The 25,880-nt window shown below is 41.2% G+C and overlaps 3 protein-coding genes across 4 annotated transcripts; 2 read left to right on the forward strand and 1 right to left on the reverse strand.

Annotated features, from left to right (window-relative positions):
- Window positions 1-60: 60 nt before the first annotated feature.
- Window positions 61-7,604, reverse strand: LOC5512363 (patched domain-containing protein 3). Of its 2 annotated transcripts, none has more exons than XM_032381765.2 (7): window positions 7,128-7,604; window positions 6,811-6,884; window positions 6,350-6,391; window positions 2,871-4,875; window positions 1,691-2,021; window positions 1,097-1,263; window positions 61-607 (listed from the first exon to the last, which is right to left on the reverse strand). In XM_032381765.2, exons 3-7 carry the CDS (start codon window positions 6,373-6,375, stop codon window positions 407-409), a joined length of 2,730 nt encoding a protein of 909 aa, XP_032237656.2. In that variant the 5' UTR covers window positions 6,376-6,391; window positions 6,811-6,884; window positions 7,128-7,604; the 3' UTR covers window positions 61-406. The 2 variants fall into 2 exon arrangements, with proteins under 2 accessions (XP_032237656.2, XP_001632695.3); XM_001632645.3 differs by having other exon boundaries at window positions 6,350-6,438.
- A 994-nt stretch (window positions 7,605-8,598) lies between these two features.
- LOC125572413 lies at window positions 8,599-11,574 on the forward strand. Its single transcript, XM_048732911.1, has 4 exons — window positions 8,599-8,711; window positions 8,970-9,119; window positions 9,512-11,324; window positions 11,569-11,574. Exons 2-4 carry the CDS (start codon window positions 9,085-9,087, stop codon window positions 11,572-11,574), a joined length of 1,854 nt encoding a protein of 617 aa, XP_048588868.1. The 5' UTR covers window positions 8,599-8,711; window positions 8,970-9,084.
- A 263-nt stretch (window positions 11,575-11,837) lies between these two features.
- LOC116618251 (hybrid PKS-NRPS synthetase pytA) lies at window positions 11,838-22,560 on the forward strand. Its single transcript, XM_032381762.2, has 12 exons — window positions 11,838-15,189; window positions 15,403-17,982; window positions 18,071-18,349; window positions 18,934-19,101; window positions 19,353-19,576; window positions 19,787-19,969; window positions 20,046-20,189; window positions 20,295-20,609; window positions 20,735-20,965; window positions 21,345-21,666; window positions 21,803-21,907; window positions 22,306-22,560. Exons 1-12 carry the CDS (start codon window positions 11,874-11,876, stop codon window positions 22,518-22,520), a joined length of 8,082 nt encoding a protein of 2,693 aa, XP_032237653.2. The 5' UTR covers window positions 11,838-11,873; the 3' UTR covers window positions 22,521-22,560.
- The last annotated feature ends 3,320 nt before the right edge of the window (window positions 22,561-25,880 follow it).

The following is a 25,880-nucleotide window of genomic DNA, read 5'->3' on the forward strand; positions in this document are numbered from 1 at the left end:
ATTTTTGGGGCACGTGCGCCCAGTGCCCCACCCCCTGCTACACATTTTTCACCAGCTTGGTGGAATTTCTCAACTTTTTGTTTTTATTTGCGTACGTTCGGGGATAAATTTCACACAAGGTAAGGCTGAAAATGTACCATGGAAGGGAAAACACTGCAAGCTGGATCAGACATAGGAATTATAATAAAAATAACAACAGTTCTTTGGACGCTTTTTGCTTACATCTCAATGCGTTGACAATTAACCAAAATATTTAAAAAAATATTATGAATCACGTTGTGTTATCTGTATCTTATGCTATAGTGTTTTGTCTTGGCCAATCAAATTTCTAGAATAAACAAAGGCATTTTTGACATGCCAGCGTGCATTTGCCGTTGGGTTGCCTAGTTCTTACACTTAGCATTACTTAAAATACTCTCACGCATTCATTCGTGTTCTGTCCGTTAGAAGGTTCTATCTGGGCATTCTTCTCGAGTGATAAAACAGGCGCTTGTGTCAAGCATTCAGTGGTATGCTGTTCGTTAGCTGTCTCCATCTCGACATCCTGTTCGTAAGATAATACTGGCGCTTTGTTTCCGGTTTGTGTTTTGGGCTTGGTAGAATAAACCTGCATTGAAAATACATTATTAACAAAAGATATAGATGATTTTATTGGAACATTGTAAAAAAGGTTTTGGCGAAGGAAGGGGGGGAGGGGGGTGGAATGCGAAAATTCAGTCACTAAAATATGATGGTGGGGAGTGCGAGAGTTCAGCCACTAAAATACGATGGTGGGGGCTGGGGGGGGGGGGGGGGGGAGTGCGAAAGTTCAGTCACTAAAATATGATGGTGGGGGTGGGGAGTGCGAAAGTTCAGCCACTAAAATATGATGGTGGGGGTGGAGTGCGAGAGTTCAGCCACTAAAATATGATGGTGGGGAGTAGCGGCAACAGGAATAGCCAAGCCTCGATGTGCGCGCAAATGCGTACAAACAATTACCTCATTTCGAGGTTCTTCTAAAATTTCAGTGATTGGGATAGTGTAAGAAGAGAGCGTCGACTTGATGCTTTTTTTTCTTGTGGGTATTACTCTGTATGTCGGACCTGGTAGTGCTTACCTTCGGAGTAGCATCCCAGCGGCAAAAAAGCGAGAGATACACTGGTAGAAAGACGAGGCCATGAACCAGGCCGAATAACACGATCCCGAGGAACATCCGGAAGAATATCCGGAAAATCTCCGAAGATGACGCAGCTATTATGACCATGCCGAGGAATGTACTTATGCCTAGGGAAAAATAGCATTAAAACTATCAAGCAATTTTGATCATTTCAAAACCTTAAAGATCGTTTTAGATTATCGTATGTCTCCAATGCGCTCAGCCAGGCAATATAAGGATGATTAGAAAACGAAAGTCTTTGATTGGTATGCCAATACCTGGCGCGTGCCCTGTATAGACGGGGGATACATGGTTATGCGCAGTCATAGGTATCATATGGAAAATGAAAAGTAAATAATAATAATAACAATAATAAGAATAATAAGAATAATAAGAATAATAATAATAAGAATAATAATAATAATAATAATAATAATAAACGTCCATTTTTGGCGGCCAATCCCGTACCCTACGCACTCTCCTAGGTACGCGCCTAAATACTCTCCTATAAAGCCATCTCATCTCCCTAAATACCATCGCCTAGAGCCATCTCACCTCCCATCAGAACACTCGTGCCCAACGTGCTCAGCGCATGCACAACGCGTAACTCCGCTGTCGGCTCAGATGACGTCACGAACGCATGCGCAATATGTGCGCTGTAGTCTACAGAGAAACCGATGGCCATGACGAGGTTGATCATGGAGATGGTGTTCAGAGTCACGTTCCACACGGCCATCAGGGCGAACAGCTCGACGATAAGGGCGGAGAAGCCGAGAAAGACTAAAATAGTGACGCTGATGCTAAGCAGGAAAGACCACGTGATGAGAAGGACGGTGACAGAGGCGATTACAAGGTTTCTTATCGTCTCACTTTGAATAATGGCGTACTGTAAATAAAAATTGTTCCATTACCTTTCGTTTCTAAATAAGCAAATACAGTAGCTAGAATAATTCATTCATTCATACCCCTTTTCACCCATTCTTTCTTTCTTTTACTTATATCTTTAATCCAGCCATTCAATTATTTTTCCTCAACGTTACAGCCGAATGCGTCGTTGCGCGACCGCCGAGAATGTAAATCCATTTTTCGTCTGGGAATAGCGCGTAGTCAATCATACAACCGTGACCAATTCAGTTTCCTGCTTTATGTAGTGACAGTGAAAACATGAAAGCCTTCGATTGGTTAAGTCGGTTGATTGACTACGCGCTGTTTCCAAACGAGAGAAAAATTTTGGACTCGCCGAAGTCAAGCCTGCGCGAAGCGAGCGTTTCTTTGGAGCTTCAGCAGAGAAAGACAAAAGATCGAATTTCTCGCGCGGGAAAAGCTGAAGTTCCATATAAACGCTTGCTTCGCAGGCTAGCCGAGGTTGCACAACGAATTTGGCTGTAAAATCACAATCAACGATGACGCAAAAGGACGGTTATAACGACAATTTGACTTCCTATGTTCAGGACATCTTTCTGCTCGAAGCCAAGCAGTTTTCCACATATAAAGATATGGGCTGCATAAACCATTTTAGTCTTGTATTCTCGTTATGGCAGCAAGTTTTCTTGGGTTTAGCTGTTCACGAACGTTCTGCTGGGCTGTGCATGGGGGATCGCCCGAATCGAATAACCAATATACTTTGTACAAAAACCATCCCCCTCGTACTACATCTTTCGAACGCGAAAAAAACATCAGTTTACACAACAAGAAAATCCTAGTGTTGTTATTTTATCCAAATTATTGGCCGTACCTGTTCAAAGAAGATGAAAAACCTAGATACGGGATATGAATGAAGTCCCGCATCGTAATCGTCCAAGTCCTTCCTGAGTGTCAACATTGCGTCGCGCTGGAAGATCGAGTTAGATGAATCCTCCATGAAGCATAACACACGAGACGCCTCGATACTGTTGTTATCCTGAGCTAGGACGACATCACCCCTGTGATGTGTAAATGTTGGGAAATTAAGAAATGCCTGCAGCCCAGCCATAAAATTTGGTTTTCCTTTAATGTCCATGTTTGTTTTATTTACAAACTCAGCAAAGCTTCTCATCCAGTTGATAGACTTATTGGTGTAATGTTCGTTACTTGATGAGATTTGAGAAATCCTTTGGATTTCTTTTTGTACAAGAGTTGTTTCGTAATCCAACGCTTTATCGACAATAATACTGACCTCCAACTTTATTTCAAAATGCTTTTCTTGAGCTGTTAGGAATTCCTTGAAGTAGGAATTATCTTTTGCTAAAAGTTTCCTATCAAATCGCTGACTAATATTCATAGCGCCCCAAATACCCACTCCGAGAACTGCTATAGATATTACCACCACCACAACGCGTATAGGAGCCCGCATGAGGAACTGGGCGTACTTCTTCATAACCATACTTGCTTTTCCAGGAATAGGCTGGTCCCATGGTGGGTGGCCTTGCTTAGGTGGAGGTGCCAAACGTTGCGGACAAAAGTCTCGACGATTACTTTTTATTCTACGGACGTCGAATGTTGCCATGGCGACAAATAACGTGATAGTCATGATATAAGAGAACGTTACTGCAAGTGATGCGTATATACAAAAGTATCTGATAGATGGGAAGGCTGTGGACGTGCTGACGGCAAACGCAACGAGGTCTGTGACGGTTGTCATAGTAACAGTCATACCGGAATTGGCCATCACTGTTTTGATTGTGTCGACTACCGACAAGGAATTGTCTTGTCGATCCATCTCATTAATAATGATAAACATATCGTCAATGCCAATTCCTAAAATCAGGAAGGGCAGAACACCTGCTAGACTTATAAACGGTGTTCCTACAGCCATAGCAAGTCCAAATCCCGCGAGAATCCCGAGAGCTACTGCGAGTATCCCGCCTCTAGCGAGAAGGGAATGCCCCATAAGGGGGTTATCACACCTACCCAGCATGGTACACGCGAACGTGATCATTATAGTAAAAGTTAGCGAGACAAACTTGACGTCTTGGCCAGTGCTCTCCGATATCGCGTCGTCCAGGCTTCTTTCCGCGGTGTAAAAAATTTTCACGCGGGGAAGTTGTGCTCGTAGATTTTCTACTTTTCTTAAAAATGCCATTTCAAATTCTAGCAACTCTCTCTCCTGGTTTTCGGCAACTGGAACCTGCATTCTATAACTGATCTGTGCGGCGCTTGCACTTATCTTACCATTTGGATCCTCTGTCATGCGAGAGAAAATTTGTGGAAGTGTCATTGCAACTGGTCTATCACTTTGCATCAAGGGTTTATCCCTTATAGCATTTCTTATCGTTTGAGTTATATTTACCAGACTGTCAGCATCAAAATTGAAAATTTCTAAGGGGTTGTACATCACGCAATGTTTCGTACCGTTTTCAGATTTTATCATGCCTCTTCTATGTAAACATAAAGATGAGAACATCGGCAACTCCACTACGGCTTGGTGAACTGTTAAAATATCTCGAAGACACTCTTCAGAAAGAATGTTCCCTCCATCTTTTTCTTCAAAAAGTAGTAACTCATCTCTGTAATTTAAGGATGGGAAATAGTAGGACGCTTTGTTGAGATCTTGAATCGCCTTACTGTGTTGAGGAATGTAAAGTTTCTCAGTTCGGTTTTCTACATTGAGGCGGAAAAGTCCACAAGCTAGTCCTCCAACGATTATTAAAACAATAATAACAGTAGTCCACGGACGGATTGCAAAATTATAGGCAAGTGTGCCAAAGAATTTCCCTGTACAACTGTGAAACGCATTTGTGCAGCGTTGCCGTCTTGCAGGCCTAAAAATAAATAAATAAATATATAAATAAATGAATAGATAAAAAGATAAATAAATAATAAATAATAAATGAAGCATTGGGTTATGCAGCCAATTCTAAAAATATCGTTTGAGAGATCGTTTGAGAATGTTACATTACACATAAAATATGAAAAAAGTCTATTCCCAGTCAATCCAGCCGCGAACCCAGCATTTACTGAAAGGTTCGCATTCAGGTATGTGAATAAAAGAGACCCTTCTATAATAAATGACCCACTTTTCGGCTGCCAAAGGGGGAGCGCACACCCTGCAGGTCACTCTGCATACGCGACTGGAATATATAAATGGCCAAATAACGGTTTTGAAAGAGATTTCTGAGTGCAATCCTAACCGAAAAAGTTGTATGATGTAATGTATGATATGGTGAAACTAGATTCGGTAGTAATCTCACCAGCACCTCTTTATTGTTGTTGTTGATGTTGTTGACAGCCCATATCAACAGCCCACCTACTACCATTGCTAATTAGCATGCAAAAACATTACATCAAACTTTCGAGCAATCTATGATTGTGCTACTTGGTTGGCTACTTCTTTGATAAAATTGCGCGATAACATTTCCAAGAAATCGTGCTTTGTGGTTTGCTATAAATCATTATCGTTTTGGATAAAGGGAATTTTGAGAAACTTAACTACCACGGAAACGTCAACCATCAATTCGGTATCCAAAGGAGCATCTGGTCACTTTTTAGGTATCCAGGAGTTTGCAAAGGCCATACGTTTTCGTTATTCTACAGTGGAACCTGGATTTTACGATAACCTCGATTTCACGATAGCGTTCCTTTCTCCCGGCGGAAATACAGTGAAATGGTATAATTAATTACCTCGATTTTAAGATATTGGATACAACGATATTCTCGATTTTACGATACAAATATGTTCTCTCAAGATAAAACGATATTAAAGATTCTATCAACATAGACAGAAAAACTCATGACACTAGACAAGTACAGTACAGTTAATCGATTTTTTGACTTGACAGATCTTGTTAAATACAGATTAAAGTCTTACAAAGAGTAACAGTCTTTTACAGAGTACGGTTACAATATTATTATTTTGTAAAAGTTGATTATCAACCCGACCTCGCTACAACGATATTACATTTTATTTCTCCCGAGGCATACCGTAAAATCCAGGTTCCACTGTACTACACGTTTTTTTTACTCGTGATTCCGGAATGAGAATGATTAAAATAGAAAAGCGCGCGTTCGTTTATCCCGCGTTCCCATTCCGGATTGAAATGAAGGCCATTCCACCCATTCTGCTACCTGTAGCAGAATGACTCGAATGCCATTCTGAACATTCTGTACCAACCATTCCCATTCAAGAATGATAGAAAAAAAAACGCGCCCTTATTTGTAAACAATACCACATGCAAATACAATGGGAAAATGTAACGGGCCAAAGAAAACCACAAAAGTCTATTATGTGCTAGTTACCTTTGTGCTGACTGTGTAGAATCCATTCGGGAATCGTGTTCTCTAGATGTTTAAATAAACCCCAAAAAATATACAACATAAAACCTCCCCTGAAGAGGCACACAAAAGAAAAGAAAGAAATTAAGGTGAATTGAAATGCAATACGTAGACAGATTAATGACACATAAACTCGTTGACGCGCCACTCGCATTTTCTTTTCGCTGTCTTATTGCACATTACCCCTTCGAGATGTTAAACTGGTAAAGCTAAAGGCAAAGTTTGGGAGGGGCTCGGGGGCTCGGGACAGCTCCCTGCTCCATTGCCCCCCCCCCCCCCCCTCGACATTCAATTGAGTTGGAATCATATAAAGGACACATCAAAGAATATATCTGCCCTCCCGCCTGGCAAATACAGTGAATGACTGATACCCCCCAATTCAAAAGGAAAACATTTCTAGCTAGAGCTATGATGGTGAGTCTTACCGCAGTATTTTAATTGAGCGGAGCGTCTGTCACTTCAGCTCGACTCGACTCACGCTCGGTTGGCCGTCTCGTCCCTACAGAGACAAGCATTGACTTGAAATAAACGAAATGTTCGAAGTGTTGTATGTAGTCAGAGTAGATCGAAGTCTACCTAGGTGGTTTTAGAATGCGAATTGTTACTTGTTGTTAATTGTTACCGCTAATTAAGAGGAACTCCAAATGACTATTTTGTATATTATGGAGGAAATCTATCTATCTAACGTCGACATTTCCTATCCACGAAGACTTGTGACATTGTTTGACCTTAGTTTGCTTACCTACTGCTTCTTCAGCGTTTAAATCGATGCCGATGGGAAGTATACTCAGTTAAGATTTATCCAAAGTTGTCAATGACACTGCGTATTCAGACGATGTACACCGATCACTCCTCGATTTGTAGCAAAAACGGTGCAAGTTTGAAGATGGATTTCTTGTCTACATTCCTTTTAATTACAAAGTCATCCTATTTCCGACGTGGGAAAGAGAACAACATTCTCTTTGGCGAAAGACTTTCGAGTTTGCGAACTACAGGTGGCATGCGCGCATGCGCAGAATTTCAAATCAAGCACTTTCTTCCTTCAAGGGACGGGTGTGACACTATTTTGTCTACCTTAGGCATCTTTGCTAATAATTTTCAACCTTTTAGATCACGTTGCCTTCAGCTAGGGCAAACGTGCCGAGTGGGTAGAACTTTCTAGTTCTGACAAACAATCGAGCAGACAAAACAAAGCACACACAGGCATTTATTAAGCCATACTTAGATGTGTTCTTTGATTAGGAAACCTAGTACGTGATATCACCTTCCTATCGAAAAACAGCAGAAAATAAAGGTACAGGTTAAGTATCAAGCAATTGATTCTTGACGATAGGGGGAGGAATAAATTCAGACTATGAATGAACTAAAACAATTCGTAAAATGAAAATTCCTGGCAATTAATGCAAGAAAGAACAGCCGGGCAAATAGGTTTTCCGTGACTAGATATGTTTATGTGCTTTAACACTCCCTGTAAACGATGCAATTTGGGTTACATAACTAACATTTTCCCACGAGTAGTATGCACCAATATTTTGTCTGATTACCTGCCCGCAAGCAATGACCCTATTGGAACGCAATGATTTCGCACCGGGGGTTTGGTTTGTAAGTAAGTCTTTTTTGCAATGCTCAACCCACTTAGGACTGAAAGAGCAGAGCACCGAAGCAACGTGAAGATGCAAACGATCATGTTTGAGCAGGTAATGCCAAGTACATCGTGTCCTCTTAGGAATATCATTGCGTCTTTTAATGCCAAGCGAAGTACGTAGAATGAAGTTGATAACTTGATCACCAGAGTTTGTTTATTGGGATTTATACTTATAGTATATATCTGCCGAGCCGATCTATTTAACCTGTAATCCTATGGTATATATTCAAACGCTATTTACCAGGGAATGAATTGGGACTTCAGAATGAAATATATTTGGATAAGCATATTTTTCCCAAGAAAACGAAATACTTTTCTCAAGTACTAGTATTTTTTATATTGTTCGTACTTGTTCCCGGCCTAGCCTAGACCAAAATGTCTGAGTAATGACTGAGCCAAGAGTCTCTTGCATTTTCTAGTTTGCCTGATACCTGACAAAAAAGGTGCAACGCTGCGTTTTAGTTTTTTTTTAACAAAACCAGAAAAGCTATTTTCGGTTGTTTTTCAGTCAGCAATGTGTGACCAAAAATGACAAACATGCGTATCGTAGGACCCGGAATGGGGCTAATTAGATTATTCCAGTCAAAACAAGAGGCTTGTCTTTAGATCAAACAATCTTGGGTTGTTTTTGAGTCAGTAATGTGTAACCAAAAGCGACAGACATACATATATTTACTCAAGGTACGGTAATACGAGCAGCAAAATCGTACAAGTTCGAAAGCAATGTTTTCGCAGCAAATGTGTTTTATTAGAGGTTGAAAAAGTTGGTGATATAGCTCGTATTAGTACAACAACCCAACTTTTCTCACAGCAAAGTGACATGAGCCAATCAAAACTCAGAATAATTTTTGTTATCTGTTTAAGAGGGGAAGGAAGTGTAATATACTGGCTTCCGCTTTTAGTGGTAGACTAAATCTATATAATATTTTCCACCATTAGATATGCTTCTACAGACGAGTAAACATATAATGGAGAGCAGAAATTAAAGCAAAACATTTTTATCTTGTTTTGGAACAACTTACATGCGGCTGAGACATCCCTGGCACAAGGATATATGGAGCTAGAAGAAAGATTCCGCCGTCCACACAGGTACATCATATTTCGTCCCATAAGAAACACAATCCTTTATTATTCGAGATTATTGTGTTAACGTTGCTCAATTGCTCAAATAAGAACATCCTCCAAATTCTGTAAGCTTTTGTCCCAATGATGATATTTTGTAAGTTGAATTTACTGCACACGCTATTGACAGTACTACCCGCAACAACCTTATCACTGAAAGCTTGTTTTGACTTGGTTTTGAGAGAACGTTTGCTCTTTGAACGTTGTTAAAATCTGGAGATGAAAATAAGCGTCTCCTCCGTATAAGCGCGTCGTCGCTTATTTGAGAAATATTTGAGTTATTTTTACTGCAAGAATATGGTGCAATTCAATTCAATTCACTCACAAATTCAATTCAAATTTTTATTTTACGACTGTAGATATGCTGTTTCGAAGGACGAAACAAAAGAAAACCAGCATGAGAAAACGAGAAGTAACATTTTTCTGATCATCTTGATGGGCGCTGCGCATGGTCTCGTACTTAAAGTCGAAAAAGCACTTAACAGACTAGGAGCAGCGGTCTACAAAAAAGGCAGACTAGCATTTGGCACCACATTCGTCATTATGACGCTACTGTGTCTGGGCTACATGCGTTCCCAGAAAACAGACTGGGCTCCTCAGGGATTCCAGTGCCACACTAACCAAGCGCGAAATGATCTAGGTGACGCGGCAAAGATCTTCCCAAATCTCGATGCATGGAAAAGTGAAGTCATTTTTACTAATGGTGTTTCCGAGAATGTTTTGGACTCGGACTGTCTTATAGCAGCTTCAAGTTTTGTTCGCACGATCGACAAAACAAGTGTAGCTTTCAAGAGAAATTGTGCATTATGTCAACTACCAACGCTTTCAGATTTTTATCAACTGAACAATGAAAGCTTGCTACGGATAGATGACTGCCAGAGAACGTGTACTCTGGAAAAGCTCTTGGTGAGCGACACTGTAACACTCTCCAAGGTACGCGTGCACAAAGTCAACTACAACCAGTCAAATCTCAGTGCAAACGGAATCATAGTAACGTTTCACTTGAAGAGGCCTATCGACTATAGAGAGAAAACTTTATTCCATACCTTTGAGAAAGATCTCACTTTAACTCTCAGACAGCTTTCATCCCGATACACATGTCGAATGGTCCTTAGATTGGATAAAAACGAGGAGGATAAAGTGTGGTTAACTGTCACACCTAGCAGACAACTTCTTCTATACGCCTTACCAGCAATCTTGTTTGTTTGTTTAGAATTAATCTTTTACGTGTTTACCAGGAGTGTATTCCTCATGATTGCTATTTTTGTGGTCTCCACTAACACTGTGTTTTGTGCGAGCGTTGCCTTTGGGTTCTTATCTATTTTAAGTATCCCTTACCATGACTTTTACTTGATTGTACCTTTGTACGGGTACTGTCAATGTCTGGTCCTATGTCTGCCTCTTGTCAACTCCATAAACGCGACCTCAAGCTGGAATTCCATTAATCGACAAGTCAAAGAGTGCATGACAAAGGCCGGTTTTGTAGTCACAGTAACTGCATTAGTTGTTATTGTTTTAAATGGGATAGCAGCGTGGTCGTGTATCATTGCTATCACTCGCTTTATGGTCTTCTTGTTTTTGCTAATTCTTTTAAATTTTGTTTCTTTGTTTCTGACTGTATTTCCTATACTTGTATGGCTTAGTGAATATTTGCGATCTGGTGCAAAACGTAATAGGGGTTTATCATGTTCCCGTGGATTTAGACAAGGCTTGCGAAAATGGACAAAGGCTCTTTCATCCTTAACGGGAAAGATCATTGTTCTTGGTTTTATATTGTCTATTGTTGGCGGTTGCATAACATACATTTGTGTTGTTCGCCCACCTGCATTTAACGATCGTAGACTGACAGACCTGTACGACAAACACGTCAAAGAGGCAAGCTCTAGTCAAGTTGTGAGTTTGATTGTACGAAATGTAGACTACACGAACAATGAACTGCGAAAATCATTAGCAGACTTTGTGAAGATGTTAAGCTCGGCATCCTACAGCGCTGGAAAACCAAGATCATGGATTTCATCGTTTGAACTGTGGAGAAAATCCGAAAACAGAAATTGCACAGGAAGCGAGTTTAAAGTATGCCTACAGATATTTTTTAACACCTCAAAAGCGTCGTTCGAGTATGATATCAAAATCGAGAATGGCCGTCTTACCGAGTCTCGTATTCAGCTGCCAGTAAATCAAATCACATTAAGCACGAAAATGGACTTGGAGAACAAACTACTACAACATGCTACGCTTAAAGACAATATTATCGCGGTGTCCAGTGATTTTGCAGCACTTAAAGATACTGAAACGTTTATGAGTGGACTTTTAAGGACAATACCTATTTCCCTTCTTCTAGTTGTGATATGCTTGCTCTTTATTGAAGCAAGTTTCCTGGTGCCATTTATTCTTCTCTTTTCATTTCTCTTGCTAGGTTTAGAACTGGCCACCCTGCTATGTCTTTTTGACGTGCCTTTCAATCAGCTTACGTTTATCTGTGTTTTTCCGACGTTGGTAACAGCATTCTCTTGGAGTGTATTTGTCGGGCAGACTTTCCTTACTTTGAACATCGGATCTGGAAGAACTTTAAGGACTATAGCTTCAACATTTGTGCCAGTGTTTTCCAGCGCTTTGGCTCAAATAGCTTGTTCATTGGTTCTCGGATCCATATTTACTTATCTTGATCTTGTTTTTATTCAAGTTCTTCCAATCCTCTATGTGTTTGGTCTTTTAAATGCAATGATGATAATCCCAACCTTATTGTCGACGTTTGAGATGCAGCATCAACGATTTCGAGTTCCACCGATTTTTGCTCGACGTTTCCTAGATGCAAGGTCAGATGGATTTGCTAAAGCTAGAAGAAAAGCTCGAACCGGGCAGATACCTTTGAAAACAACCGCAATAATCGGGATTGGCTGTCGCTTCCCTCTTGCTCAAAACAAGGACGAATTCTGGGAAGTGTTGAAGCGTGGTGGCTGCTTGGCATCAGACTTTCCACAAAACAGGAAATCAGAATACGAGGAATTCCATTCAGTTTACCACCCGAAACAATTCGTTCCAGGTCGCATTTGCACTACCGCCGGGACGTACCTAGAAAACATCAAAGGTTTTGATGCAGCGTTTTTCAACATTTCGCACCAAGAAGCGAATTCTATGGACCCACAGCAACGACTTTTACTTGAAGTAGTTTACGAAGCTATTGAGGATTCAGGAATGACTATAGAAGATCTCCAAGCATGCCGAACTGGCGTATTTGTTGGCGCTAAGACTCAGGACTATGGCCACCTAGTTGTCAGCGAAGATAACAAAACCAACTTGGACCAATTCGCTGCAACTGGAACTGCACGGACCATCATCGCAAACAGAATTTCATTTTGTTTTAACTTTACAGGGCCTAGCTTTATAGTTGACACAGCGTGCTCGTCTTCCCTTATAGCTCTCAGACTTGCAATTGAGAGCTTAGAAAATGGAGACTGCGAAGCCGCGGTAGTATGCGCCTCTAATATCATCCTGTGCCACTTGAACCATATGGTGTCCAGCCTGGCTGGGCTTCTTGCCCCTGATGGACGCTGTAAAAGTTTTGATGTTTCAGGAGACGGATACGGCAGAGGCGAAGGGTTTGCCGCAGTGATACTCAAGCTCAAGGACACAGCAGTAAACGATGGTGACGATATTTACTCAGAGATTGTTTCATGCGGTATGAATAGTGATGGATCCCAAGCAGTACCCATGACAGCTCCAAGTGTTCAAGGTCAGGCTGAGTTGGCTCGATTCGTGTTACAAAAGTCAGGGCTACAGGCAGAAGACATAGACTACATCGAGGCGCATGGGACTGGAACAGCAATAGGGGACGTCGTGGAAGTTTCTGCGTTATCAAAGGCTTATTGCGAGTCCACGAATGACAATCAGCGTATACTAAGGATCGGATCAGTGAAATCTAACATAAATCACACGGAATCAACATCTGGACTAGCCGGAGTCATAAAGCTTGCCCTTATGATAAAAAATGGTCACTATGTTCCTACTGTGAATGTGAAAACAGTGAATCCTGCCTTAAAGCTGCAGGAAAGGGGAATAATAGTCCAGACAATTGCAGAGGAATGGGAGCGAAGAAATGGAAAGCCAAGAATTGGCGCTGTGAGCTCATATGGATTCGGCGGAAGTAACGCTCATGCAATTCTACGTGAATTTACCCCGTCTGAGTCAAGTCATTCTGTAGAACAAGCTAAAGGAACGCATGTAATGACCTTGTCGGCCAAAGCAGATGAAAGTCTCTGCAAAGCAGCACAGACGCTGTCGACATGGATATCAGAAAACAAAGACCAAAGAATGGATGACGTATGCTTTTCTTTGAATGAGCGCAGGACCGTCCATCCTAACCGAATGGCTTTCGCTTTCGAAACTACCGATGAAGCAATAAAGCTACTAAACAACTTTGGAGCAGATACAGATAACTGGAAAGCTGATGTCTCCTCGGCGATTGCAAAAGACGGAAAGAAACGAATAGTTTTTATGTTCGCAGGACAGGGCCCACAGTGGTACGGTATGGCAAAAGAACTGATTGAAAAAGAACCCTCCTTTTTAAGCACAATAAAAGAGATTTGTAATCTCTTGTGGGACATGGGAGAGCAATGGGATCTGCTTGAAGAGCTAACAGCAACCGAAGAGAAATCGAGACTAGACGAAGTAGTCATCGGACAAACCGCAACGTTTGCGTTGGAGTATGGAATCGCTCGTCTGCTGATCTCTTGGGGAATTCGTCCCTCTGCCGTAGTCGGGCACAGTCTGGGCGAGCTCGCAGCTGCTGCTATTTGTGGCGATCTCCCATTAAGAAAGGCGTTGTCTATTGTTGTGCTTCGAGCAAGTTTACAGGCAAAATGCCGAGAGAGCGGAGTAATGGTGGCCGTAGGAATGTCACAAGAGCAAGCAAACTCCCTTCTTTGCGAACTTAACTTGGATATGACTGTCAATGTAGCAGCCGTGAATGATGCACAGAGTGTGACTCTTTCTGGTGATAGGCAATCAATGGAAGCCTTCAAGAAACATTTGGAATTAAATGACATCAAATGCGACTGGAAAGAGCTGAACACTGCACGCGCATTCCACAGCTCTCACATGGCTCCCATCGAAAAAGAGTTCAAGCAAAAGATCGCAAAAATGCACCTTACGCCTAGCGAAACCAACATTACTTTCTATTCAACGGTAAGAGGCAAAGAAGTGCCGGGGAGACTGCTGAGCGACGAATACTGGTGGAGTAATATCCGCCAACCAGTACTGTTCAATGATGCGACTAAGGCCATTTTGCAAGATGGATATCGTGATATCATCGAGGTGGGCGCGCAGCCAGCTCTTGCCCACTACGTAAAGAAGATTGCAGCTCAAATGCAAATGAATGGTGACAATGTGCCGCATGTCATCCCAACACTTCCATCCAAGCGTGTTTCATCTCAGCACAAGGCGTTTTTGAAGAACACAGTTTGCAGTCTATTCGTCTCTGGTTATCCAGTACTATTCAGCCGTGTGTTTCCTCGTTCAGCTCAGCCCAGATTTATCCGCCTTCCAAGCTATACTTGGCACGAGAAGGAATACTGGTACAGGTCCAAGGATCCAGATAAAATGATTCTTCCTCTGAATGTGAGACCCAGCGAGACGGTATCTCATGGCCACCCTTTCCTCTTTAAAACAGTTAAGACGAGACCTTTTTTGGGCTTGTCCTGCTGGGACGTTGAGATTGACACTTACCACCTACCCTTTCTCAAAGACCACACCCTTACTCATGGTGGAACTATCATGCCAGCCACCGCCTACATCGAGATGGCATTCGCGATGGCAAAAGAAACTTTCCTGGGCAGCTTCCTCGAACTAAGAGATGTCGAAATAAAGACAGTTCTTACACTTCCTGAAGGACAGATTCGAAACCTGAGGCTACGACTGGAAAAACAAGGACACGCAGGAGAGGCGGAATATCAGATAACAAGCGTTCAGGAAGATCAAACGGAGGTTGTGCTGTCTGTTGGAAGGGTCACATGCGACGGGCAATTGGAATCACAGGCGGGTAAGTACTTATTCCTTCACATCTTTTATGTAGTATTTACGATTTACCAATTCTAAACGATGAAATTCTTATTGAAAGGTTCAAACATGCCGTTAAGAGGTGCGCAAAACAATCGGAACGAATAAAAACAAAAAAAAATACTCAGCATGATGTTGCCTTTATTTTGTAACTTACAAGCACTTTAAATTAAAATGTCCTTTTCATTGCCTACAGCCTTTACAAGTGAACCCACAATCGGCAATGCATTCAAAGTCAAAATTGACAAGATGGAAGAGTATCCAGTCGAGCAGTTCCTTAACCTGAGGAGCCGCTTAGGCTTTTCGTTTGGTCCAGCATTTTCGCTGATAAAACGAATTTGGAAGAGTAATGAAGAAACTCTTTGTCTCGCAGAACTAGATCAGGTTGGAGATCAAAGCAGCTATGTCGTTCACCCGTGCATTATAGACGCTTGTCTTCAAGCCACTATACCATCTAAAGAATCTTCACTTCCAAGCTCCCCGAGTCTTCCTGCCGGAATGGAAAGCGTGACTGCAATATGCACACGTGTTCCTCGACAAGTTCTGTGTCACGTGAAGCGCAACCTATCAGGGTTGTTTGATATCACCCAGATGAATTTGGAAGGAAAGCCTTTCTTACAGATAAAAGGCCTTAAATCAGAAGCCATTAGCCCTTCTGGCAAGGATAGGAATTTCACCCTAGACAATGTCTGCTACAATGTAACATGGGAGCAAACAAAGTTTTCCGAATCAACCAAGATGACTTTGGAAGACGTGGTATGTGTTGTGCTGAAAGACTCGAGAGGCTATGCAGATGCTTTCGTCTCAGCATTGAGAGGGAAAGGGGCAAATGTTGTAGTCGCTGATCTACCTGAATCGCAAAACTTCCAAAATGAGGCTGAAGAGAAAAAGGTGGAAGAGGCTATTTTAAATGGAATCGACATTTCAAAGAAAGAGAAAAAGACTCTGAAGGTTGTCACGTTCTGGCCAGTGCAAGCCCAACTGTTGGCAGAAACATATGAGAACATTGATCAGATAGAAAACCTTGCGTTAAGAGGTTCTTTTTGTCTGATCCAGTTGATGATGAACGCCAACTTAGAAAATGGGCTTGTGATGATGGTCACCGCGGGATCGCAGTTCATTTCTAATGAGCACAACTCAAGAGTGGATTCAATGCCTTGGTCAGCTATGGTCTTGGGGATGCGAAGATCGGCTGCTATTGAAGCGACAGAGGCACTTGATTTGAAAGTCGTTGACTTGAGTTGTCATGTACCTAAAGCAGAGATAAACGCCTTGATCAACGAACTAACAACTGAAGACAGGGAGATGGAGGTTGCTTATAGAGGCGACAGAAGATATGTGAACCGTTTTGTTCGCCTTTCAGCTGAAGATGTATTAGGCGACGTTGCTTCCAATTTTACATCAGGACAAACAAGAGATGTATACCTTACCAAGAAAAATGACCAAAACAACTGCCTAGAACTCAAGGAGCTTACGCGGTCAATAATCCAGGAAGGAGAAGTGGAGATTGAGGCTATGATCCTGTATTCATCTGAGGGGCAAATTCATGAATTCGCGAGCAATTCCGGCTGTATCGCATTTAGTGGCTTGGTGACAGAGGTCGGGTCAAGGCGCTCTCGGTTTAAGCCATCTAACAAAGTATGTGGCATCATAACACCATGTAGAGTAGGTGAAAAGATTCGTGTTAAGGAAGTTCATTTGCTGATCCAGCCAGAAGTATTCACTGAAGTACAAGCAGCAGCCTTTCCCTATTGCATCGTTATTGCGTGCAAAGTTCTTGATCGGTCTTTATCCGGAAAGACATCACCCACCGTGCTTATTCATGAAGCTCAAACTGGACTGGGATACACAACTGCCGCCATCGCTGCCGCAATGGGACACAAAACAGTTTGCTCTACGACACAGTTAGGCAATGAAAGCACCAGGAGGATTTTACAGAATGCAGGAATCGAGGGTATTGTTGACGTAAGCTGTCTCGACCTCGAAGATGAGTGCAAAGCAAAATTTGACGCTGTTCTGTTTTTGTCTAGTCCAAAACCTGGTGCCATGAAGCGAAGCCTGTCCTCTTTGAAGCATGATGGAAAACTAGTAGTTGCTTGTGAAGATTTCACAGGACAAGCTATCCTCTCTGGAAGAAGCTCAATCTGCTATGATAGGATTAGACCAAGTGAATTGCTTATGGGAACAAATGAGAGTTTCGAAGAGATGTGGCTCAGTTGTCAGTCGATGTTAATGAGAACTGGAGTACTTCAAAAGCTTCTGGTCGTACCACAAGAGACTACAAGCGTCTATCGTGCAGTCAAGAAGTGGAATTCCGAAGAAAAATGGCCTCAACAGGAAAAACGCTCCACCATATACAGGATGTTTATGTTTGATAAAAATGAACGTCCGTGTGCTCAGATCCCAGGACTAGACATCTTCGGACTGAAACGGGACAGGACATATATGGTTGCAGGGGGTGTTCGAGGTTTTGGATTCCAATTGGCCCAGTCTTTTGCAGAGAACGGAGCAAAAACAGTCGTCCTTCTTGCAAGGTCTCCCCCTAGCGAAGAAAAGAAAAAAGTTGTTCAAGAGATTGAAAGAAGGACAGGTGCACGGATGATCATGGAGCAGGTTGACTTGTCCAGTGAGACGCAAATGAAGACACTAGAGTTAAAGCTGAAAGGGCTTCCTAGCATGGCCGGCATTGTCCATACGGCAGTGGTTCTACACGATGCCTTCGTGCACAACATGGAACTTGACAGCTTCAAAAAAGTATTGGCACCGAAACTCAGGGGTAAGAAAGTCTATTATCAGTTTTAATGAGTAAGAAAAATAAAAAAATATAGAAGACGAAAATGAAATAATTGAAAATGTGATTACAGGAGCATTTCTACTTCACAAAATGAGTCTCCAGATGGACTTGGATTTCTTCGTCTTGTTCTCCTCCCTTGCTTCGGTAATGGGCGGTCGAGGACAGTCTGCGTATTCGGCTGCAAATGCCTTCTTGGACTCGCTAGCAGGGTACAGGCGCCATACGCTTGGCCTACCTGGTCTCGCTATCAACTGGGGACCAATTGGCGGAGCAGGGATACTCACCAGGGAGCTAAAGATCGCAAATCTGCATGCGGAGTATGGGTTCGGTTTACTTGATGCTGAATTGGGTGAGCATTATAAAATGTATATAACTAGATCCTTAATGGCGTATGTGTTGAAGGTGGAAAGCGCCCAGTCAACACTTCCTGGTCAATTGTCTCAACAGATCCGGGCCTTGTTCCTTGAAATGCGGGTAAATGCTAAGCCATGGAAAAATCAGGTTCTTATCCAATCAAATGCTTTGACAAGCACTCTGATCCCTGGGTTAATGCTTGCATGAATTAATACCTTTCTTTGAATACGTCCCGATACGCAGCTTTTGTTTATCGCAAATAAAATTTAAAACTTTGCCCGTGCAAAATCATTTCGGCGGGAAATTGTCGAAAACACAGGGAGATTGAAGCCGACCTTCCTCAAAGACAATGAATCTAGAATAATTTTAGCAAAAAAGCCGTTTTTATGTGAAGCTCGATAACTTGGGTTGCAAAAAGCAATTTTTTTAAAGGTAATTTCACAAATCAACTCATTATTCCGAGTTTTAGCGGTGGATACTGTCCATTATTTCCATCCAATCAGGGCGCGCGTTCTTATAAAGTTTCCGCAAAGTATACAATGAAGTAATTTTTGATCGAATTAATTAATTGATTTACAGGCTCAAAATTTCTGATCGAAATCTTGAAATGCCAGCCAAGCAGGTGTCAGGTCACTCTGGCCGAAATAGACTGGGTTCAGTTTTTCAAAACAAGTGATGAGTCTGCGCGATCAACACGTGTCAAAAGTCTGAGAAGTGAGGTGGAGGATAAGAGTGAGCGGCATACAGGTGACATATCACACGTCCATGATAACAGAGCAAGATCAAACAAATTCAGAATCATTTGCTTATGCATGGCATATTAGGACTCTTCGTTTTTGTTACGCAACCGTCTACTCTCCTTTATTACGCTAAGCTATCATTTCTTTATCTAAAAACCAAGTCGTCTTTTACCAATCAGTTTCATCACTCTTTTCTGCCTGTTGTAAATTATACCAAAACAATGTACGGTTAACGTACCTTTGTATTTTTCTCACTAGACGAGACGGCATCACTGGCTTCACGCATCTTGTTTCAGACAGACACAACTAAGAGGGAGCACTTGATCGAAGAATTCGTGATGTCAACATTGGCTCGTTGCTTTGAGCTAGACTCATTTTCAGAAGCAGACCGGACAACAAGTTTGTACGCCTTTGGGGCTGATTCAATCACGGCACTTACGCTGAAAGCAGCCTTCGAGACGTCACTTCAAATGTCTTTCGAGGTACAGGATAATCATTTACACTCTTGCTATAGGCCTTATCTTCAACAGATTCCTTCGGCTTGAGCATCCACAAATTTTGTTGTAATATCGCAATGCATTCTTGATTATTATGCAATATGTATAATTTCATAATCATTATCACCATCATCAGCAGCAGTAGTACTGGTAGCATAACTTAATAAGTCATAACTAGTTATCAAATTCTTATAGGTGTTCTACTTCTTACAACCCGAAATCAGCGCAGTGAAGATTGTAAGAGACTTGCAAGAAATGATGTCTAACCCAGAGAACCAGCAAGAAATTCAACAGCAGCAACACACTGCATTCGTAAAGACGATCGAACAAGAAGACACCACGCTCATGAGCCCATTATCTTTCAATGACTCCTCAAATGTAAGCAACAAAAATTGGTCATATATCAGTTTTATCATTGGTTTGCAACAGGCAATAAGATTTATTTCATACGTAGGGTGCAAATGATTCCGAGAAGGATACGGTGAAGGTTGTTCCAATCTATGCTCCTGAGGATGCCGAGGTGAAGTTCTTCTGTATCCACCCGTCGCATCGTTATGTTATGAGTGTTGCGCCATTCGCTTCGGGATTTAGATCTCAGGTATGAAGCAGTATAGAGATAGGTAGTAAGGTTGGAGCTACTAGTTTTTTTAACGCCATATCTTTTTATCACAGAAAACTATTTCACATTATTCTTTCATTTAAGACTCTCGTCGCTATGTACTCAATTGGTTTTACGGAGCCTGTCTATCATGGTGCTGATTGTTCGAGCGTGCGCGAGCTGGCTAGTCATTACGTCAGCCTCGTGCGAGAGGAGCAAAAGCATGGACCATACTTTCTAGGAGGATATTGTTTTGGAGGCTTGGTGGCGTACGAAATGGCGTGCATACTAACGGAGCAGGGAGAGAGTGTGGGGTTTGTTGGCATGATCGACACCTATGTCTGGTTACCTCCATCCGGAGGTTTTGGAAGGTTTTCGTCCTACTTCCTTCAAGATTTCGATCCAGAGAAACAAGTAGAGGTAAAATGCTTTCGAACTGTAGTTCGAAACCTAATATCTTTAATACCTGTGCCAGAGTATATCCTCTTTATAGAAATGGTCATACTAATAAATGCGCTAAGGAATTGTTTTTTTCTTGTTTATAGATTCGTATGGAGTCGTATCTGTCGCGCATCGCCATAAATAATTTGGCAATGAAAGAGGAGGAGTATCAACGCATGCGCGCCGAGCACTCAATTTCGGATGTTATGGATCTCTTGCAGCAACGAAGCTGCGATCTCGACAAGCCTTTATACAATTTGAAAGACATGCGAGACAACTTGCACCACGACATCGTCACTTCCCGAAAAAGGCAAGATGAATGGGAACCGGCAAAGGTAAAAACACTTAAAGTGGAACCCAGCTATAAATAAATATTTTATTCTTAAATCTATTTTTCAAGCAACGAGAATACAGCATTTCTTGTTTCTCCACATAATTTGCGTGCTAAACGAGTATTATCGACAGTCCTTTTCAGGCACAATAATCGAGCTTACCAGCCGGGTTTCAATATATCGATCTGAAATCCTTAATCTAACGGAAAATTCATCCCACTTACTTTTTCCCCTAATAATAACTAGAAGTTTGCAATTGTGATGATCAATCTAGTGATTATTTCTTAAGACAAATAGTGAAACCCTGTAAAAACGTACACCTGTGATCGATGTCTTTACACGTTTCGTTGCTCTCTACTCATTTTATCATTTTATACGTAAGGTACAATACGAAGGCCCTGTTTTGTACATACGTTGCGAAGACCCAAAGTATTGTCCTGTACTGTGGCACTACAAATCCTCTGACAGAGCTTGGGAAGATGTGCTTCCTGGCCCAGTGGATGTGTGTATGTGTCCAGGAGACCATTTTTCCCTTGGGCTACTTCCAGAGGCTCGGCCTGTTGGAATGATTATGGTTAACTCCATAAGCTTTCGGTACAGAACGCTTTTCCCAGAGCTTTATCCACTCGAGCTCGATTACAAGCATCGAAGAGCGATCAGGACATATTTGGGAGGGATTCCTGTCGTACTGTATGGTGAAAATGGTAAGGCAATGATGAGGCAGTGAGGCAAAGCAGTCCTATGGTTTTAGATTGTAACTGTTTGATAAGTTGGCTGTATTTGAAAAATAATAGAAAAAACGAAATATCCACGCTTTATACCTACTCTCTTTATTATCAGGCAAAGGATGCAAAACAGGAAAAGTCTCCTTGAAGAGGGAGAAGCAAGAATTGTGCTTTATGAGCAGTAGCAGAAGATCAAGAAACATCGGCATCCCTCTCAAAGGTACAGATAACCTAAATGCTATTACAAATGAATAAATAATACAACTATGTTAGAAAAATAACTTTTGTCAGCGAAAGCGGCAAATGGTAGTTCTAAGACCGATAGGAAGAAGTCAATAATGTAACAATGGTTTTGGCATCGCTAAGCTTATCATTCACATATTCTTATGGATAATTAGCCATTTGATATTCGCCATTTGAACTGACGTTTTATTAAATGGATGTATTTGCAATAGGTTAGACAAGACTAAAGTTTGAGTATTCCCTGTAATAAAAAAATGTTAAAAATTTAAAAATTAAAAATTTATGTATTATTTCGTATTTATCTTAGCCGTTTAATAAAAGCTTAACCATTTGAAAGTTGATATTGGTGAGCAGTAAGTTTAATTCTTGTTTCAGATGTGCGTTCTGTACTTCCTGGAAAGTATGTCACCCATGCAACAAGGAAATGGGCGAGAAAATCTCTTGATCACCTTCTCCAAGACCTCGGGAATGTGGTCTCGGTTTTCGCTAATCGCACATACGACTTTCAGTTCTCAAGCATCGAGGACACCCAGATGTTTGTTTTGCTGACTGAGGCACTTTTCAACGTGAACATTGCAGACATGTTCTAGACTCATTTTTTTTTTTGCAGCTTGTCTTGCAAAATAGTTGCACGCGGCCAAGTCCCAGGGGTTCTTACTTGGGTTTTTAATCGGGTCCCCTGTGGTTTGTAAGGGTTGTGACGTCAAACGAAACAATCTACCGGTGGGTAAAGCTCGTCCCATACCCTGCGCTCTCTCACGGTTCATCTTCAAGCACAGCAAACACAGTAATAACGCCATAAACCAGGCTGAGTTTTTGTACATGAAACCTTTTTTTTTAACGTAGAATGCAAGCTAGCTAGAAAGCTTTTATAATTTGAAAGACAGTTCACACTTAACAAATGTGCTGCATGCCACGTAGGACTTCAATGGAGTTTTTGCAAAGTTGAGCGGTAAATTCTATAATATTAAGTGTTAGTATTACATTAAGCGGTGATACACCTGTGGTAAGTTTACCGTTCTATGATTAATTTCGTGGCGCCGCTTCTTTCCTGAACGTTAATATTGATAATGTGCGCACGAAATTGATTGGAAAAATTGATGAAAAATAACTGTATTTGAATCAAGCCGTGTGATCTAGCTAGCGGCAACATTATCATTTTCTCAGTTTTAGCGCCTACACTGCAAATACCAATAGATTTTAAGAGAACCAATATAGTTGTGTTATACATTTGAAGCATGTAATTGTAGTGTAGTGAAGTATACCAAAGATAATACAACATAGTCCCGTGTTTAGTGCCCGTGTTTATTTCCCATGCATCAATTGCTATTACACCAAGAAACGCACCGACACTCGCAGGAGCGTGTCGGGGGGCAGAACTCAGAAAAGGCTCTAGAAATACGATTTCGTTGCACCCCCACCCCACAAAAGGTTTGACTGAAGATTCTGATAGCCAGATGTCCATAGATTCCGGATCAAACCTCCATGAGTTCAAATTGTGGGGTCGGGAACTTGGTATGATACGGTTTTTGAGGGGGGTGGGTGGTCTTTTAAACAAGCCTGGAACCGTCTTTTAGGGGGTAGCCTATAACTTTAAAAATACATATTTTAAAAGAGAATAATTGGTTTGATATTTGGCAGGTTTGTGTACACTATAAAGTTGTTTACTTAATGCTACATTTGGGTGGCATATGTACGTTTCCATAGCAACAGAAAGGCCAAAGGTGTATCGATCAGGGACATGAAAGCTTAAATACGACATGTCTGTATTTTGCGGCAATAAAATCATAAGAACTCAGTTGAAGTGTACTTTAATGCTTAATTCCCATTGGAATGCATTTGCATTGTTCACTATAGGAAGGTTTTGCATTCCAGTCATCCTATTGAGTTACTACAATTAACGTAACCTGACACAAACCGCTGAGTGGATGACTTTCTCTATGACGTAACATCAATAAACACAGCCTCAAAATGCATGTATACATATATCAATATGATGCTACCTAACTCCATACCTTTCTGACGGTCTCAGCTGTTACCATGACAACGGTAACTTTCAAACTGATTGCAAATTGTTGAATTTAAAAAAAATGTGTTTTCACCTATTACAATTTATTTACTTGTAGTAATTATGAATTGAATGCCATAAAGTTAGAATATTTTTGGGGGTATTTGTTGGCGGTTAATACTGCGTTGCTTCACAAAGTTCAAATGGTCCTTTTAAATTTCGCCGACTTCTGGAGGAAAAGGAAACCGCGCCGGGTTTCGCGGAAAATTCAACTAGCTCCGTTGACCTATGGACGAATAACTCTTTGCTCTCTACTTTCAAGGTAAGTAAATTGTGTATATAAGATGTTATTAAATCATTTAGCTAAACAATAAAAAGTAGATCTTGAAGGTTTAATTATGTTAAGTGAATCAATGAATAAAGATTATCAAAATAAGCATAAGCTTTCATTTAAAATCAGTACTGTTTTTCAATGTTTTGGATTCATAAAAAGCGGGACATGGAGGGTTTCAAGCCCTTTTTTCCCGAATGCCTTTCAGCCTTATCAGATTAGCCTTTTTTCGTAAAAAAAAATTCATTCACTGAAAAATTTTACCCGACACTCCGACACGCGCTTTGTAGATTTGTCGCAGGGTAGATTTGTATTCCTTTCTACTACAATAATAATACTTCAATGAACGTATCTCATGGATAAATAACATCATACTTTCTATGTGATCTCAGAATAATCAAATGTTTTATTCATATAAGGTTGTAAACCTCAAGTTTATGTTGTTTTTTTCGCTACAAGAAGCGATGGCAGTGCAAAAGAAACAAAGAAACACAAAACATGTCACAAAGCCGAAAAAAAAAGAACATTCGAAGCTCGACATTCGAATATCGAACAAAGCTAGTCAATTTATTCTAGGAAATGCATAGAATCTTTGGATAGTTCAAATAAGGAATTCTTCAATGTTGTTGTTGTTCTCTAAGATTTTGTGTTGTTTAATTGCATTTTGAAGTGTGTAACTCGTCAGATAAAATATTGTTGTCAAACTTAAAGAATACGAACTTCTGTTGTAGTCCTACCAACTTGTCCAAGATATTTGAACTCTTCTGCCTCCATAGTTTCACCTTTTCTCGCCTCCCCTCAACCTTGATTGATGGCTTACGGTAGGTAGGTAAAGGGCAAAAATAAAATCAGAGCATTGTTCGAACCATTCCCATAACTCGACTCTCAGTAGTCTCTCGCTTGTCTGATCTTTGTTAAGAAGGGACGGTAATTAGATTCTCTCCGTACGATGTCGATGTCCACAGGTCTTGTTGTCCGCTAGTACTTTCCCATCCAGAACGATTTGTACACGTGTCGTGTTCATTTAGACTAATTTTGAACTAATCCTCGAATCTCCTGACTACCAAAAGTAGCTTGTCTCTCTGGAAATCGAACACTTAAGAGAAACACAATTTCAAAGAGATTGCTAGCTCGTTTCAAAGGCAATAGACAAATTAGTTGATCATTACGCTGCCAAGACTCCGCAGCTGACCACGAGGTCATTTGACAATGAGAATGAATGACGTTACTCGAATGATCTAAACATGTTCTGATTGGCTCCCAGTATTCCATCTCCTAGCCTTTTATACGGTGAGACAAATATTCGCAGTGTATTCGCCAAAGCTTACAATTACAATAAGATATATATAGTCATATTGTCTTTATAAGTACGCGGAGAAATGTAACGGGGTGGGAGGATGTGTGTGTGGAAGGGGAGGGGGTATTACGAGTAAATCTTTCTTCAGAATACTAAGATATCAAAGATTTGACCGAAAAATATCCTTCATCTCTCTGAATCCGACTTTACGTATTTTCTGATTACTTAACGATTATCTGATAAGCCTACGAGCATCCACACTGGGGTGGATCCAGGAGGGCGACTCCCCTTGGTGACGTGCTGCTATGCTGGAT

Source organism: Nematostella vectensis, chromosome 9 (assembly GCF_932526225.1).
Source record: "Nematostella vectensis chromosome 9, jaNemVect1.1, whole genome shotgun sequence".
Taxonomy (NCBI): domain Eukaryota; kingdom Metazoa; phylum Cnidaria; class Anthozoa; order Actiniaria; family Edwardsiidae; genus Nematostella; species Nematostella vectensis.

Excerpts from the sequence above, each read along its gene's own strand:
- LOC116618251 (XM_032381762.2), top strand. The coding sequence starts at position 11,874 with ATGATGATAATCCCAACCTTATTGTCGACGTTTGAGATGCAGCATCAA. Across the intron at positions 17,983-18,070 it reads ATTGGCACCGAAACTCAGGG|GAGCATTTCTACTTCACAAA; the intron begins GTAAGAAAGTCT and ends ATGTGATTACAG. Across the intron at positions 20,610-20,734 it reads ATCCAGAGAAACAAGTAGAG|ATTCGTATGGAGTCGTATCT; the intron begins GTAAAATGCTTT and ends TCTTGTTTATAG.
- LOC125572413 (XM_048732911.1), top strand. The coding sequence starts at position 9,085 with ATGGAGCTAGAAGAAAGATTCCGCCGTCCACACAG. Across the intron at positions 9,120-9,511 it reads AGATTCCGCCGTCCACACAG|ATATGCTGTTTCGAAGGACG; the intron begins GTACATCATATT and ends TTACGACTGTAG.
- LOC5512363 (XM_032381765.2), bottom strand. The coding sequence starts at position 6,375 with ATGGATTCTACACAGTCAGCACAAAG. Across the intron at positions 4,876-6,349 it reads TCTACACAGTCAGCACAAAG|GCCTGCAAGACGGCAACGCT; the intron begins GTAACTAGCACA and ends ATTTATTTTTAG. Across the intron at positions 1,264-1,690 it reads CACGAGTGTTCTGATGGGAG|GCATAAGTACATTCCTCGGC; the intron begins GTGAGATGGCTC and ends ATTTTTCCCTAG.